This window comes from Schistocerca cancellata, chromosome 2, assembly GCF_023864275.1.
Source record: "Schistocerca cancellata isolate TAMUIC-IGC-003103 chromosome 2, iqSchCanc2.1, whole genome shotgun sequence".
Classification (NCBI taxonomy): domain Eukaryota; kingdom Metazoa; phylum Arthropoda; class Insecta; order Orthoptera; family Acrididae; genus Schistocerca; species Schistocerca cancellata.
The window spans coordinates 471,268,791-471,286,211 of record NC_064627.1 but is presented as its reverse complement, the minus strand read 5'-3'; the positions used below and the strand labels follow the sequence as shown (position 1 = coordinate 471,286,211).

The following is a 17,421-nucleotide window of genomic DNA, read 5'->3' as shown; positions in this document are numbered from 1 at the left end:
TAACTCAAAAGATAAGAAAAAATAATATGACGTCTATTGTATTCCAACTATTACTATGAACTTCCCTTCAACTGCACTTTTACACTGCAAGCTTCAAAAAATGGTAATCACTGTAAAATCGGAAGGTGTATTTTGAATTACTTCAGAAGATAAATGTCATCTCCGTCTCCCACTTCACTACTCAGAGTAGCTCGTTGTCCTTGGATAACTGTAAGTTCTAACGAAACTTTTTACTCAACGTGGGCAAAGTAACCAGCCACGCAGCCTTATTGCGCACACAAATCGCATGCGGTCCATCATATTGCCTGGGATTTACATGCGACCAGCAATCAGCAACCGATCACAGCTATCTGCCCTCACACGTGCGATCTGCGAAGCGCTGCTATACGTCGCACGTTTGTGGGACCCTTACCCCCCTCGCCCCCCCCCCCCCCCACACACACACACCTACCGCCGACGGCCGAGGGTTCTAGGCGCTTCAATCTGGAACTGCGCGACCGCTACGGTCGCACGTTCGAAACCTGCCTCGGGCATGGATGTGTGTGATGTCCTTAGGTTAGTTAGGTTTTAGTTCTAAGTTCTAGGGGACTGATGACCTGAGATGTTAAGTCCCATAGTGCTCAGAGCCATTTGAGCCACATAGACCTACCGCCCGACCAACTCATGGGGCGGTGGGTTGGGTATGACCACACGCCATTCGAATCCCCTCTCACCCCCCCCCCCCCTTTTTCTTTTACACGGTTACCACCACAACTTCACCCAACAAATTGTGCCGCGTGAAGGGCTGTCGTGCCAATCGCCCGACTAAGTTTAGTCCATGGGGACTTGCGTAGGCGGCTCACGAAATTGGTCAGTCGATCGGGTTGGTACGTTTGAATTTGACACTGTGCTGTGACTGACGGGAGAGACTGTAAAGGCGTTTCCCATTTCCATTCGCTCCCATCACCCCCGAGCAGCGTGCGATTTAGTTTGCGCGGACGGTAGCTAAGCCGACCCAGGCGCCGCGCCGGCCGGAAGCCCCCGGTCAGGTGGAGTCTGGGCTGCGGGCTGCGGGCTGCGGGCGGCGGCCCGGTCTCCCCCACGGCACGGCACGGGGCGCCGCGCCGGTCGCGCCGTGGCAACGCCGCCTGGATTCCTCAGCCGCGCGCCGCGCAGCAAGAAATATTCAAAGGCCGTGAGCAGGCCGGGCCACGCGGGCAGGGCTAGGTGGCCGGCCGGCCTTTCTCCGCGCTTCCTGCCGCCAGCGCGCCGTGTGAAGAAACTCCCGACACCACTCGACTCCCGCCGCGTCTGGAACGCTGAAAGCCGATCCGGCCCGCTGCGCCCTTCCTCGGGGCCTACCTAGGTACGGGCCCGTCGCGACTCCGCCTATCGCGGCCAGCATCGCCGCCCTCCGCGCGTCGCCAGGCAACGACAATAGCGCGGCCCCGTAATCAGCTGCGACACCGCGCGGTCCGGCCCGCCTGCGACAGTGTCTTTTCCTATGCGCTGCCCACAGATGACTGCAGCATACCACACAGTTCAGGGGCGGGGGGTAACAGAGGAGGAAGAAACATCATTCAGATTTTTTTCAAAATTTACAGCCACCGGTAGACCCGTCAGCTTTATTGGTGTGAAAGGAAACAGATCGCTCGGAACTGGTGGGCGCCAGCCTCCGTAGTCCCCAGGTAGCGTTTCTGCCTCGTAAAGCCCCTTTTGCACGAGCAGTTCGCTTGTCGAAATCCATTAGGTCCTCATTACACTGGCCGGCCGGAGTGGCCGAGCGGTTCTAGGCGCTTCAGTCTGGAGCCACGCGACCGCTACGGCCGCAGGTCCGAATCCTGCCTCAGGCATGGATGTGTGTGATGTCCTTAGAACTATTTATACCTAACTAACCTAAGTTCTAGGGGACTGATGACCTCAGAAGTTAAGTCCCATAGTGCTCAGAGCCAGTTGAACTTTATTACACTGTCAAAGCTCTTTGACAAATATTTATAAAATCTAGACCCGTGCTCTAACTTTTATAAAAGACCAATGACAACAACCACACCAACACTACCCAATCTCCAACACCCAGTTCTTTTAAAACTAATTCTCATGCATAAATCAGCTCCAATAGCTGCGTTAAAAGAAATGGAGTATTATAAAGGTTATTCCACTCCATGACAGGCTGATTGGTACAGCAACCGTTTTTCATAATTGTATAAAGGAACAGTCTCAGTTGCAAAGTTATTTTTATAAAAAATGGTTCAAATGGCTCTGAGCACTATGGGACTCAACATCTGTGGTCATCAGTCCCCTAGAACTTAGAACTACTTAAACCTAACTAACCTAAGGACATCACACACATCCATGCCCGAGGCAGGATTCGAACCTGCGACCGTAGCGGTCACGCGGTTCCAGACTGAAGCGCTAGAACCGCACGGCCACACTGGCCGACTCTTATTTTTATAAAGAATAAATCTTTCCACATTGTTAAGGATTCAGAAGATTTTATAAAAAAAAGGGAGAAGAAAAGCAAAGTCATAAAACGAGGCAATACTGACAGTGCGCCTTGTCACAGAAAGTAGGTTAGGGAATGGCAAACCTACGTTTATAGCATTTGTAGACTTAGAGACAGCTTTTGACAATGCTGGCTGGAATGCTGACTTTCAAACTCTGAAGGTGGCAGGGGTAAAATACAGGGAGCGAAAGGCTATTTACAAATTGTACAGAAACCAGATGGCAGCTATCAGAGCCGAGGGGCAGGAAAGGGAAGCAGTGGTTGAGAAGGGAGTGAGACAGGTTTGTAACCTATCCCCGATGTTATTCTGTCTGTATATTGAGCAATCAGTGAAGGAAAAAAAAATTGAGTAGCAATTAAAGTCCATGGAGAAGAAATTAAAGCTTTGAGGTTTGCTGATGACATTGTAATTCTGTCAGAGGCAGCAAAGGACCTTGAAGAGCAGTTGAACGGAATGGACAGTGTCTTGAAAGGAGGATATAGGATGAACATCAATAAAAGCAAAATGGGGATAATGGAATGTAGTCGAATTAAATCAGATGATGTTGAGCGAACTAGATTAGAAAATGAACACTTAACGTAGTAGGTGATTTTTGCTATTGCGGAAGCAAAATAGGTGGTGATGGTCGGAGTAGAGGACATAAAAAGTAGACTAGCGATGGCAAGAAAAGCGTTTCTGGAGAAGAGAAGTTTGTTAACATTGAGTATAGATCTAAGTGTCAGGAAGTCCTTTTCGAAAATATTTGTAGTGAGTGTAGCCATGTATGGAAGTGACACATGGTCAATAAACACTTTACACAAGAAGAGAATAGAAGATTTTGAAATGTGGCACTACAGAAGAATGCTCAAGATTAGATGGGTAGACCACGTAACTAATGAGGAGGTACTGAAGAGAATTGGGGAGAAATTTGTGGCACAACCTGACTATAAGAAGGAACGGGTTGGTAGGGCGCATTCTGAGTCATCAAGGGATCACGAAGTTTGTACTGAAGGGAAGAGTCGGGGGGGGGGGGGGTAATAACCGTAGTGGTAGACCAAGAGATGAATACAGTAAGCAATTCAGAAGGATGTAGGTTGCAGTAGGTACTGGGAGGTGAAGAAGCTTCCACAGCATAGAGTTGTGTGGAGAGCCGCATCAGACAGACTTTGTGCTGAAAACCACAACAGTAACAACAAAAGTATAGTCCTAGCGCTAAGTTCTTAATTCCACTAAAAATCGTTTATTTTTATGGAATATGAAAGGACAAGTCTACACCAGTCGGCGTTTGCTGAACATTTGAAAGATAGCCCCCACCGTCCTCTGATCCTAAATTATTTGAGAATACTTCATGTGGAAAAAATGGCGAAAAAGTGAACTTACTTGAAGATATGGAAATTATATTTAACTCGTAATAATGGTAGGCTTCTAAATGATCAGTTCGCCAATAATAATCAGGCTTTTTGTGATCTCATATTACCTGTTATAAAATCAGTCTCAGAAGTTACTAACTGGTTGCCTTTTCATACCCTAATAATGTAGCATTCTGTCGCTTTATTCTATATCCCTTTTTGATGATATCTATTCGTGTACACGCAATTTGTAACCTTTTACGACCTTTACTCCTCTTTTTTAGACGAAAAGCGTTTAAATTTTTTGAATTGAACGTTCTTTAATACACCGCATTTTTCTCTTTTTATCTTAGGCGCTATTATTTAGCTTTTGAAATGGTGCTAGCTACTCACATATTTCGCTTGCCTTTCGCGGATTTTGCAGAAGTCATTTTATGATATGTTTCTTTAATGAATTTTATTTCTTACTCTAAGTCGTTCTCTTGTATAGTTTCAAGCTTAGCTTAGCAGAAGATTTTGCAACACTTGCGCCCTCTGTGGTCTTTCCGTCCTACTACAGCGGCCCAAATGTAATCTTATCACATCACAATTTTTGTGACATCTCGTGAGCTAAGTCTCGTACAACGATATGATTTTGCAGATACATTCAGTGGCACATTTCTGTCTGTAAGAATGTGGTAAATAAGCAATTGATAAAAAAAACCATGCCTGGTGCCTGTCTTTTACTGCATGAGCAACGAAAATTTAGTATGCCACAAGGTTTCTTCCTTTCAGTATTTTGTAGGGGAAGTGACAGAACAACTTTTGAAAAGGTTTCAAATAACGTGTAAATTTTGTTGGAATTCGTTAGTACTCTCATTCTCAAATACTGCGTGAATGTAGTCAGTAGACAAACGTACAGTTTCTACCTCTAATATTTGTGAGCCAGGCGGTGCTCCGACATGAACTCTGAAGTTCATATAATTCGCGTCCCGCCACGCAGCACGCACGCCCTCCACGGCACAGACTTAGCGGCGTTGAGCTCTCCACCACAGATCCGGATGGCGATCCCAGGAGAAGTGCTATCACTCACTTTTGGCGCACGGAAACTATGAGCGTTTGCTGGAGTTGAGTATGACTTTGCGCGAATGTGTGATCCTCCGTTCTACCGACTTACATGCTCGAGAAGCACGTCACCTGCATTTGGTGGAAGAGAGCCTTGAAACTCTGTCTGCTATTTGCGTATACAGAACTCACGGATAAAGCAGTATTCGTGAGCCATAGGCATTGGTGCTTGTAGGAATTATTTGATGAGCACCTTAATCTATATACTAGCTAAATGGTAACTTATCAACGAACTAGTTCCAATGAACGATTTCGGTAAAGAAATTGTTCAGAGCGGCCTTCCTTTCAGGGAACTGTAGATCTTTTCCTCCTCTCTTCCCCTTTCTATTAGAAATTGGAATACGCATGGACGACTTTCCCCTCTCTTAAAACTGAGTACAGCCCAGGAGCTAAGCGTCCGATATTGTGAGCTCCTAACGGTGAACAGCGCGAACTCCGTCGGATCCGAAGACCGAAACCGTTGCGATAGTTCACTTCGTTTGGTTCGGGCTCCAGTAACTGTATCTAAATATTTCTTACCCATTTCAAGAATTAATTTTTTGGGAACTATTAAAGAATTTTTCCCTTTTCCAGACTTTATCACATTAGAAAAGGAACTAGGAAGCAGATAAATGCACTTGGAAAAAATGGTAATACTTTAATCCTTAGTGCTTCTCAGGTTCTCAGGTAAAGGCCTTGTTAAAGTGCACAATACTCAGCCCATTCTGACAAAAAATTACATGTTTGGTCTCTACCTGACCTGAAGGCCGGTATACAGGAATACATTGCTCTGTTTCCACCGGAACTGCAGCGAGCAACTGTTGATCACGTTGTTTTACGGATGCAGCACCTCGTCGACGTCTCCAGTGCTCATACGTAACAAATTGTATAAGCGGCGGTTAACAATAATATCAGCATTATGCCTGTCGCACTTGTTTGACCTTTTCTGAGAGCCAGATTTACAACTGGTGGGCAAAATTGGAACTAATGTTTTTCAGCGTAAATCGGTTCCGCATTAACGCATTAGCATCTACCAAGTTTCGCTGCCATACGGTAATTACAGTCTACACTGGACGTCTGTGAGTAACTGCACTTTAATTATAACCACCCGGTATATGTGAGTTAAATTACCTTCTGATGAGTTGAATAAAAAGTATAGGATCTCAGACGCATCTCCTATGGAAGTGACTGGAAAAGCTGCCGTGATGGACGCTAATTCTGGACTGATCCATAAAATACGGCGTCCTTAACGACAAGTTCTACAACTTTCGCTACGTGATGGTAGTAATTGCAGCTCCAACTGTAAGATTATTCTTTTTATATAAGAAACACGATCTGTTTCGGCCCCATACAAAGCCATTTTAAGTGGCACCAAGCAAATGTTCGATCAGGTGAACAACCCTAAGCTCAATGTTATCAAACATTTTTTTCTTTTTTAATAAAAAAGAATCTTACATCTTACGCTTTTATTTTCGTCGAATGCACTTGAACTATTTAGGGCGTTTATTTCGTCATTGATCATAAATGCATTGTAAGCAGGCTGTTTAGGTTTTTATGTTGGTAATGCCACGTAGTGCTCTGTATGAAAATCGCTAACCGCGCTGTGTGCAGAGTGTGGCTGGTTGGACTCATTATTGGAATATTCGCTAGTGTAGTGTTGGGCAGTTGGATGTGAACAGCGCGTAGCCGCCAGCAGTGGTGGACGTGGAGAGAGAGAGAGAGAGAGAGAGAGAGAGAGAGAGAGAGAGAGAGAGAGAGAGAGAGATGCCAGAGTTTTGAGAGGTTACAATAAGCGGATGATCTGGACTTACGTCCGCCATAAAAAGGAAATGTGTAAAGATGGATATCATGAATTGACAGATGTATGTATGATGACTTTTTAACATTATTAAGGTAAATGCATTGTTTGTTCTCTATCAAAATCTTTCATTTGCTAACTATGCCTATGTAGTTAGTGCCTTCAGTAGTTTGAATCTTTTATTTAGCTGGCAGTATTGGCGCTCCCTGTACTGCAGTAGTTCGAGTAACGAGGATTTTTGTGAGGTAAGTGATTCACGAAAGGTACAGGTTATTGCTAGTCAGGGCCATTACTTTGTAGAGATTTTTGAAAGTCAGATTGCGTTGCGTTAAAAATATTGTGTGTCAATTTAGTGATGATCAGAATAAGTAAAGAGAAAACTGTGTACGTTCAGTTTTACTCAGCTGTCTTTATATCAAATAACGTAGAAGTTTGCTAGCACAGTCATTCATAATTTTTCTGAGGGGACGTTTCAGCATCATTTCGAGCGAGCGAAGTGTGCGAGTGGCTAAGACAACGAAAATTCATTGGGAAGGAGTGAGGTTCAAATCTCGGCCCGGCAGTCTAGTTATAGGTTTCCTGTGGTCTCCCGAAATCCCTTAATGCGAATGCCGAGGTGCTTCCCCTGAGTCATCACGGATGATTTGCTGCTCCATATCAGTTCCATCCATGCCAGTTATTCCTGATTAATTACCTGGACGTTGCGGGCACGTTACAGCCTAACCTGCCGTAAAGCTCGCCCTGTCCCCCTAAACGCTCGCCTAACTACTCAAGAGTAGGCAACATGCCTCACCCCACCCACAACGTAAACAAACTACGCTGTACAAGTACTTACACCGGACACCTATGCTAAAGACATAATTAAGGCACATCGCATAAACATCGTTAATGAAGGTCCGAATACGAGCGAAGGAAGACGTTAATTACGATTAGGTGGCTTCGAAAATCTTCGCTTGCAAGACAGTCTAAAACGATCACTACCTCCCATGGCCTGTATCAGGCGACAGTCCCATATTTGTGTATTATTCAGTATTTACACTGTGGAAGGCATCATATGACAGAAGTATTTCTTAGTAATTTTGTTTCACGACAATGCAGTTTACTTTATTTCTCAGCCCTCTCTCCTCAATATCATTTACAAAAAATGTATTTGTTCTCAGTAATCACGACTTATTGTTACTATCTGTTATCTATTATGAATTGCGTACATCGTTTTCAATCGCAATACACATTATGTTACAGCTTCATGTTACGTGCACCAAACGCCGATACAAATAAAAAATAAGTAAAATTCCTACCCTGTCAAGTATCCCGCGCCATTAGTGCTATGAAATATTATCACCCCATCCCCTTCAATATAATTAGCACGGGGAAAAAACTCATTAAAAATTTGGACGCACTATCGCAATATTTGTCTGGCTAAGAAAGTTGCAATGCACAATTATCGCTTGTTTTAACTGTTGTTCATCTCTTAGGTCAAATAAGCGATGGCGGAAGAGAGGGAAATTATCGGAAGGATAATGTACAGGAAGAGAATTTAGCTCTAGGAGGCGCATACTAACACGTCGCATCTGGCCGAAACTAAGGGAGATTAAAGACCTGTCGTATGGAATCGGCAAGAGCGTCCTAAAAACAGGAAATGGCGCAGAAGTATGTAAAACTAAGGCGAGGATGCTGAAGTGTAACAGAAAAGAGAATGGCATTATGTTTAAGTTAAGATCTGGGAACGACATAGTAGTAGAAGATGGGAAACAATTCTATATCCAGTAATAAAGATTATACAGAACGGATAAAACTATGAAGATAGATGTACTTTGACGCCAGCACAGAAAGCTCTATCCAATGAAGGAAATATTGGCATGGAAGTAAGGAAGCTTTGATCACAGAATTATGTGGCTATGAAAATTTGACAATGTGAAATAGGGAGAATAAGGACCGGGAAACATAAAACGTGGTACTGTTGAGAAACGGGGTTGTTAAACATGAAATAAAAATAATGGAAAGAACACAAAAGAAGATTACGGAAAACCATTACCAGAAGGACAGACAAGTTAGTGGGATGCCTGCTCATCACACAATAATAGTACATTTGGAGGCGCCCACGCGTTTCAATGGAAAAACGCTAGGCGATATTTTCAGTATTACCTTGGCCATCTCCCGTTACAATAGACCTGCGCTATTTGATCACGTAATTGAGCCGACTTTTAAATTATCTGAAGCTGAAGCATTCTTCAGATATTATATCGCCCTTACCGCTGAGAACTCTTCTACCGTTCGCGTTCCGAGAATGAACAAAACAAAGCGTACGAGACATTGTAAGAAATGCGGGTGTTGTAATGGACACGAAAGTTAAAGTAATTATTTTCTAACGAATAATTTCCGGTAAACTGTGATTGGTTTAATTAGTAATTCTCCTCCTTTACTACAAGTTTGTTTCGGCTATAGTGCCATTACCAAGTAAATCTGTAGATGTTACATTTGGTGAGTCTACTTACGTTTATAAAAGTTGTACAGAAAGATCAGTTTGCATACATACTTACATCTATTTGGAATAGATGTCCATATTGCATCAGTGACTGAACTGTACATTGTCTATTTGTTGCTAGATCGCCATGATCATCTAAGTTCTGATTCTGTAGAATACTTTCGTGAAATACTTTTGACAGCTGGAATGACAGTTTATTCTCGTTAATGCTTTATGTTTACAGTCCTGTCTTTGCTGGTCAGTGATGTTAGTTGCATTTCAGCGCAGTTATTTTGTTACCATTGATACAAATGGCTATCTTTGGTTTTCTGTTTACTGTGATTTTTATCCGTTCTCCCTTTCGAATATGTCAAAATTTTCAAGATATTTACGTGCTGATGCAATTTGGGCATCTGTTCCAAATATATGTAAGTATGTATGCAAAAGATCTTTCTGGACAACTTTTATAAATGTAAGTAGACTCACAAAATGTAAAATCTACTGGTTTACTTGAGAATGGCGCTACAGCCGAAACAAGCTTGAGTTAAAGGAGGAGGATTACTAATTAAACCAGTTGCAGCTTACCTGGAATTATTCATTACAAAATGTCATATGACGTATTCCATGCTGCGGGTCCAGAAGATCATAGAAGTTAATAACCCTGGCAAGGAGCTTGTCTGAGAAGAATTATGTTAATAAGAATCTACGAATAGAGTTTAGTATTAGGTTCACTTTTTCCCGTGCTTTTAACGAAATTATTTTTATCTGCCATAAAAACATCAACTTTTAGTATGGATAATGTGAAACGAGGAAGACAAACAGTCAGTTATGGACGTGGAAGTCGGAAGGTGTTTACTACATGAATGCAACTATACCAGCGTGTTTCACTCTGTGGACGCTACTGGTCAAAGCTTCTTTTTAATACCTTTCTGCTGCGCTGACGTGTGAAGAATTTAGTTTTTTCCAATGGGACTCGCCGCACAGGAAAACTCGATGATTTGAATGTCAGTTCGTACTCACCTGTAACAAAACATAAAACAGTGTCAGACACCGATTAAACAAAGGCTGGAACGAAATTAAAAGTACAGAATGCACTCGGAAGCAACAGAAATCTTAGAGTCCAGCAAGCAAGATCTCACAAAATCAACTTATCATCGAAGACTTAGCAAACTGGCGCAAGTGAAGAAAGTTTTTTTTTCTCTCTTCTCAATAGGAGAAATTTACTTGGGTCTACAATTCAGACATACGGCTGCTGAAACACAACAGCAAAGTTTACATGTGCTGCTACAATACGACTAAGCACGCCCAGGCGCCGATAACGTATGCACTACCATTGGAAACGTGTGGGCTCATTTCTTCTCCACCGACACGGTTATAGAAAAGAATCTTTCCATGCTACTTCAGCAAATGGCACTGGAGATTTAATGACATACTGCACGTATACTAACTTGCATCCTACACATCCGTATGATTAAATATTTCTCCTGAAATTTCCTAATCCCACTTTCCATTTCTGTGACACACATGTTTGTGAACATATCTGATATAGCAAGTGCTGTTGTATCATCAGATCAGCGCCTGTTTCCACGTCAATTCCACAAATGTGTTGGATTATACGTGTACCGTTCCTTCTGAATGCTACAATAAGAATAATATCGAATGCCTAAACTGTAATTTCACCCATACCACAATAAATTTAATTTTTAGTCAGTTTACGATTAAAGCATTATAATAAAATATTACACCAGCATTAAAAGTAATGCCACTCTCTAGAACTCCGTCCTTTAAACAGAATGTGTACACTTTACATGTACGATGTAGAAACAACTGTAATGCGCCTCTTTCATGAGAACTTCGATTTGTACTTGGCAGTCGTCTTACTAACTGTTACGAGCACTATGTAAATTTCATGGCGATAAACTGACAAGGGAAGAACTTTTAATATCTGGCGAGGACAAGAGATCTGCTGAAGGACAAAAAAGATAAACTAAAAAGTAGAAAAAGATAAAGTAAATGTTATTACTTTGGAATGCAAGCAAGCACAGCATTAATCTAAAACTGTCTCCTTATGAACTGAAACAGCTGTGGCTCCCAAACAGCCTATGTTTCTACTGCGCTCGTAAGAAGTCTCATATGAAACGCGACCACACACCACACACACATTCTCTCTCTCTCTCTCTCTCTCTCTCTAAGCAGCTCTAGTCCTGTATTAGTAGAGTATTTATCTCGTCCGCATCTCTGTTGTAACATGAACTTCCGTTTGCCGGGCTCTTCCAGTCAGTAATCCAACGTTGATTATTTCACTGTGCTACGGAACTTAACTACATTATGCGAAGAAACGAACAGTAATTTTATTATTCTTTGTGAGAAAGACATAATACGCACTGAAGATATTGCAGTTTGCCGTTGTTTCATCAAAGCTAATCATCTTTCTTCTCTCTCCCTCAAAAACAATCCACAACTGTCCACTGTTTATCAGGACGTCCTATATTCGTCTATCTTCATCGACAGATCAGGTGGTGTGGAATGGCTGCAAGGTATAACCACCTGAGATCAGAACAGCGGTAAGATCAAACAGTAACTCCAAATTAAAACGCACAGGACGCCAAGAAGAAAGAATTGTAGTTTAGTAACAAAGTAAATCTATAAATTCGTATGTGAACCCTGACACTGTTCGCGCAATCAAAGTTTGCAGAAGACACAATGCATTTTTTTGATTAATGAAATTTGGGTGGCTAGAACAAAATTTGAAATCATGTACGCTGCAATCGACAAAATTATTGTGTGTTGCTTTTCACGTGTTCAGTTCACGAAAATGAAACAGAAACGAAGGTCTTCCCCTCAGAAATTACTTTTCTGGGGTGTCCAGTTCAAGAAAGATCTCAGAAAGCCACTGTCCGCCTTTCCAAAGCAGTGATGTTTCTGTCGGCGCAGCACATCTTCAGGTAGCACCACGCCTGCTGCGTCCCCCGGTGGCGCCTCTACCGGCGACGCCCACGGAATACGTAATGGCCGATCGGCGGCCCATCAATCTTCTCCTACTTACTTCCGATCGCCCATCATCTGCCGAGCGCGCTCTCTCCTGCTACCCACGAATGTATTACCTTGCGCCCACACACCTGATGAACGACGGATCCGGAGTTGAAATTGGTGTGTTCTGGCATTAGTCTGCTATTACACGCTATAAATCAACGCCGTCGCTGAGACGAGTAACAGGTAAATCAACGTCCGTCGGGCAGAAGGTAAACGCATTCCTGTCTCGTGGGCGACAAACTAACGTTTCACTCTGTAAGCAGCGGCAGAAGTTAGAAAAGACAGCCACTGCTTCATTTTGTATCCTCAATTGAAACGGCAAGGCTACTCCCACCTGCATTTGCTCGCAGGCCTTCTGGCATGCTTCGCATGGTCTGCCATCAACATATCCCCATAATATGGAAGGAACGTAGATTAAAACTGAAGAAACTGCAAAAAGGTGGGAATTTAAGGAGATGGGATCTGGATAAACTGACTAAACCAAAGGTTGTACAGAGTTTTCAGGGAGAGCATAAGGGAACAAATGGCAGGAATGGGGGAAAGAAATACAGTAGAAGAAGAATGGGTAGCTTTGAGAGATGAAGTAGTGAAGGCAGCAGAGGAGTAGGTAAAAAGACGAGGGCTAGTAGAAATCCTTGGGTAACAGAAGAAATATAGAATTTAATTGTTGAAAGGAGAAAATATAAAAATGCAGTAAATGAGGCAGGCAAAAAGGAATACAAACGTCTCAAAAATGAGATCGACAGGAAGTGCAAAATGGCTAAGCAGGGATGGCTAGAGGACAAATGTAAGGATGTAGAGGCTTATCTCACTAGGGGTAAGATAGATACTGCCTACAGGAAAATTAAAGAGACCTTTGGAGAAAAGAGAACAACTTGTATGAATATTAAGAGCTCAGATGGAAACCCAGTTCTAAGCAAAGAAGGGAAAGCAGAAAGGTGGAAGGAGTATATAGAGGGTCTATACAAGGGCGATGTACTTGAGGACAATATTATGGAAATGGAAGAGGATGTAGATGAAGATGAAATGGGAGATACGATACTGCGTGAAGAGTTTGACAGAGCACTGAAAGACCTGAGTCGAAACAAGGCCCCGGGTGTACACAACATTCCATTATAACTACTGATGGCCTTGGGAGAGCCAGTGCTGACAAAACTCTACCATCTGGTGAGCAAGATGTATGAGACAGGCGAAATACCCTCAGTCTTCAAGAAGAATATAATAATTCCAATCCCAAAGAAAGCAGGTGTTGACAGATGTGAAAATTACCGAACTATCAGTTTAATAAGTCACGGCTGCAAAATACTAACGCGAATTCTTTAGAGACGAATGGAAAAACTAGTAGAAGCCGACCTAGGGGAAGATCAGTTTGGATTCCGTAGAAATATTGGAACACGTGAGGCAATACTGACCTTACGACTTATCTTAGAATCTAGATTAAGGAAAGGCAAACCTACGTTTCTAGCATTTCTAGACTTAGAGAAAGCTTTTGACAATGTTGACAGGAATACTCTCTTTCAAATTCTGAAGGTGACAGGGGTAAAATATAGGAAGCGAAAGGCTATTTACAATTTGTACAGTAATCAAATGGCAGTTATAAGAGTTGAGGGGCATGAAAGGGAAGCAGTGGTTGGGAAGGGACTGAGGCAGGGTTGTAGCCTCTCCCCGATGTTATTCAATCTGTATATTGAGCAAGCAGTAAAGGAAACAAAAGAAAAATTCGGAGTAGGTATTAAAATCCATGGAGAAGAAATAAAAACTTTGAGGTTCGCCGATGACATTGTAATTCTGTCAGAGACAGCAAAGGATTTTGAAGAGCAGTTGAATGGAATGGATAGTGTCTTGAAAGGAGGATATAAGATGAACATCAACAAAAGCAAAACGAGGATAATGGAATGTAGTCGAATTAAGTCGGGTGATGCTGAGGGAATTAAATTAGGAAATGAGACACTTAAAAGTAGTAAAGGAGTTTTGCTATTTGGGGAGCAAAATAACTGATGATGGTCGAAGTAGAGAGGATTCAAAATGTAGACTGGCAATGGGAAGGAAAGAGTTTCTGAAGAAGAGAAATGTTAACATCGAGTATAGATTTAAGTGTCAGGAAGTCGTTTCTGAAAGTATTTGTGTGGAGTGTAGCCATGTATGGAAGTGAAGCATGGACGATAAATAGTTTAGACAAGAAGAGAATAGAAGCTTTCGAAATGTGGTGCTACAGAAGAATGCTGAAGATTAGATGGGTAGATCACAGAACTAATGAGGTGTTGAAGAGGATTGGGTAGAAGAGAAGTTTGTGGCACAACTTGAGTAGAAGAAGGGATCGGTTGGTAGGACATGTTCTGAGGCATCAAGGGATCACCAATTTAGTACTGGAGGGCAGCGTTGAGGGTAAAAATCGTAGAGGGAGACCAAGATATGAATACACCAAGCAGATTCAGAGGGATGTAGGCTGCAGCAGGTACTGGGTGATGAAGAAGCTTGCACAGGATAGAGTAGCATGGAGAGCTGCATCAAACCAATCTCATGACTGAAGACCACAACAACAACATGGAAGGAACGGAGATTGGAATTTAACGACCCGTCGACGACGAGGTCATTAAAGACTAAGCGAGAGCTCGGTTTGGGCAGTAATGGAGAGCGGAAAGGGCAGTGTTCTTTCCTTGAGTGATGCCGAGAAATCACGTAATCTCTCTATTTGTATGGTCTATCGAAGATGTGAATCTTGCTCCCGTCCAGTGCAAGCTCAATACATTATGCGAAATGTCATTAGAACGTTTCCTACATATGCTATGGTATTCTCAAGTAGTGCTATCTTGAAACGGTTCAAAAGCTTTTCCCCTGGATACTTCGTTCACGTGTAAAATATTGAGAAATAAACAAATTCTTGGTGTTGAGGAAGTGGCAATAGACATTTGATGATACATCAGGATTGCGTGGCGAGTTTAAGCGAAGTCCATCCAGAAGTTTCTAGAAGTGTGGACAGTGCTTGTGGCAGAGTGGGAATCATCACTGACGCCAATCAATGTAATTCCAATCTCTTAGGCCCTCGCTCTCGGTCGGCGGTGCACGTCAAATCTTACTGGTACCGTGTAATACACTAGGAGCAACGACGTTACTCGTACCGTGTAAGACACTAGAAGCAACGACCTATGCACTGGCGACGTATCTCTTGATGTGTCTAGATAAGAATAATGGCTTATACCACTTTTCAAGCAGTTGTCACACCGCGACAGTCACCAAGGCCCACTCGATGCACAACTGAAAAAAAATTAACCACTGATGGGCCTGGTGGTGAACGGAATGGTTATTCAATTCGCTTCTTACAACGTTACACAGTTTGGTTGGGAGTGTTAAGAGGCGTCATTGCATACGCAGGTATCATGCAAAAAAATTATTTCATCGACATTTTTATTAATTCTGGTGGCATTGCCGGGTATTCATTTTACCAGTTTTCTGATAGAAACGAAAGCAAAAAATGTACTTTAGCTCTGAGCACTATGGGACTTAACATCTGAGGTCATCAGTTCCCTAGAACTTACAACTACTTAAACCTAACTAACCTAAGGATATCACACACATCCATGCCCAAGGCAGGATTCGAACTTGCGACCGTAGCAGTCGCGCGGTCCCGGACAATGAACTGTTCTTGTATTGTAGTATCCAGCGCAGTTTCAGTACACCGGGCGCAGCTGCTTCGTGTGTCTACAATCTATTAAAACTTCATGCATGATGCGCCATTTTTTCACGCATCTCACTGTTTATATCGTCGTATCTCTAACTATGTATAGTATAATGATATAATATTGTAGATGCGTATGTGGATACTGTCTGCGAAACCTATTCGAATACAATGAGTAGAACAGAAATAATAAATTTAAAAGTCATACACTATGCAACAGTTTCTTAAGCATCTTATTATTTATGACTTCATACCTCCTGAACTATGATAGGTAGGTGGTTCTTACCCTGACAGCTGTTTTTGTCAGGCAATAATGGATATGTGTACTAAGTTTGGTTGAAATCCGTCATGAGGCTTACGTGAAGATGTGGAAAAAAACACGCACGCACAGATTTGTATATAATACAATGAATGGATGTTAGTCAAAATGGCACTAAATAGTTAATGTGATTATTAAACTATTCTCGTCAGGACGACTTGTACCATCGAGATAGGGGGACTGGTCTTTGTGGAAGTATAGAGCGTCTCCGATAGGTTCAACTTGGACCGCAGGGAATTTTTTTTATTTTGAATGGTTGTAACACCACAGTGCTGCAGGTCTCGGTGACTCTCAGGCAGTGTGAGCTGTTGGACGGAGTGGCAATGTTTTCGGTAGGTAAGTTTGTGACAGTGGGCCAAGTTTTCTTTCAACTCGGGTTAGACTGATCCCACCGTACGGAGTATGAGATTTTACTAAGTATTATCTGCTGTCCCAGATTGAATGGCGTATCCTTCTCGTAGTCAAATAGACCTAAACTCTATGACGGGTACAGTAAGTCCTTAATGAAGTAGAGAGTAAGTTCAGCAACAACGATGACTCCCATCTTGATCCAGATTATAGAAACAACCATGACAGCGATTCGGAGTTAGGCGAGATAGTGGCTTACTAATGTTATAAAATTTTATGAGGCTAAAACATACCAACTGTTTTCACATTGTATGTTTCTATTTTAAAATCTTTATTTAACATGAAAATGTTTGCAGTCCATTGTGTTTCATAGTTTGTAAGTATGTGCACCTTAAAATATTGATAACTATTAATCGTAAGTGGATTTTAAAAGTTGGTTTTACTATCAAGCCCTTAGTTTTCAAATAAATAGAGTTCCTATGACCCCGCCATGTCATTAGTGCAAGAAAAGCTTCACCGTGCTAGTTACGTGCTGAATAGCAGATTTGCTGAGACTGGCGCGCCAGCTGTCAGCCACTACGACCAATGAACTGTTATACACAGCCGAAATAGTATGGAATGACGGACCCTTATCTGTCACACAATCTCAGTTCGAACCAATGCCCAACCTCGTTAGATCCGTTGTTGCTTGTAGTAGCACTATGCACTAAATTTTGCAAGACGTTTTCAGTCATACAGGGCGTTAAGCTGACCATACCGATGTTGTTTCATGTAACCCGCAGTGTTACATCTGGCCTTCATAAACCAAGCACGAAATTTTCGTTCCTCTCGTTTTCTACGCTGGAACTGTTAGTCCTATAAAAAATGAACAGGACAGTTTCCTAACAAA

The 17,421-nt window shown here is 42.4% G+C and overlaps 1 protein-coding gene across 1 annotated transcript in view; it reads right to left on the bottom strand.

Annotated features, from left to right (window-relative positions):
- Positions 1–984: 984 nt before the first annotated feature.
- The window catches only part of LOC126155320 (serine-aspartate repeat-containing protein I-like), a gene marked incomplete at its 5' end in the record, with an annotated part of 71,917 nt that continues 55,480 nt past the window's right edge, over positions 985–17,421 (bottom strand). Inside the window, one exon of the mRNA XM_049916220.1 lies at positions 985–1,298. Within this exon, the coding sequence (XP_049772177.1) occupies positions 985–1,298 (314 nt within the window). The remainder of the gene's footprint in view (positions 1,299–17,421) is intronic.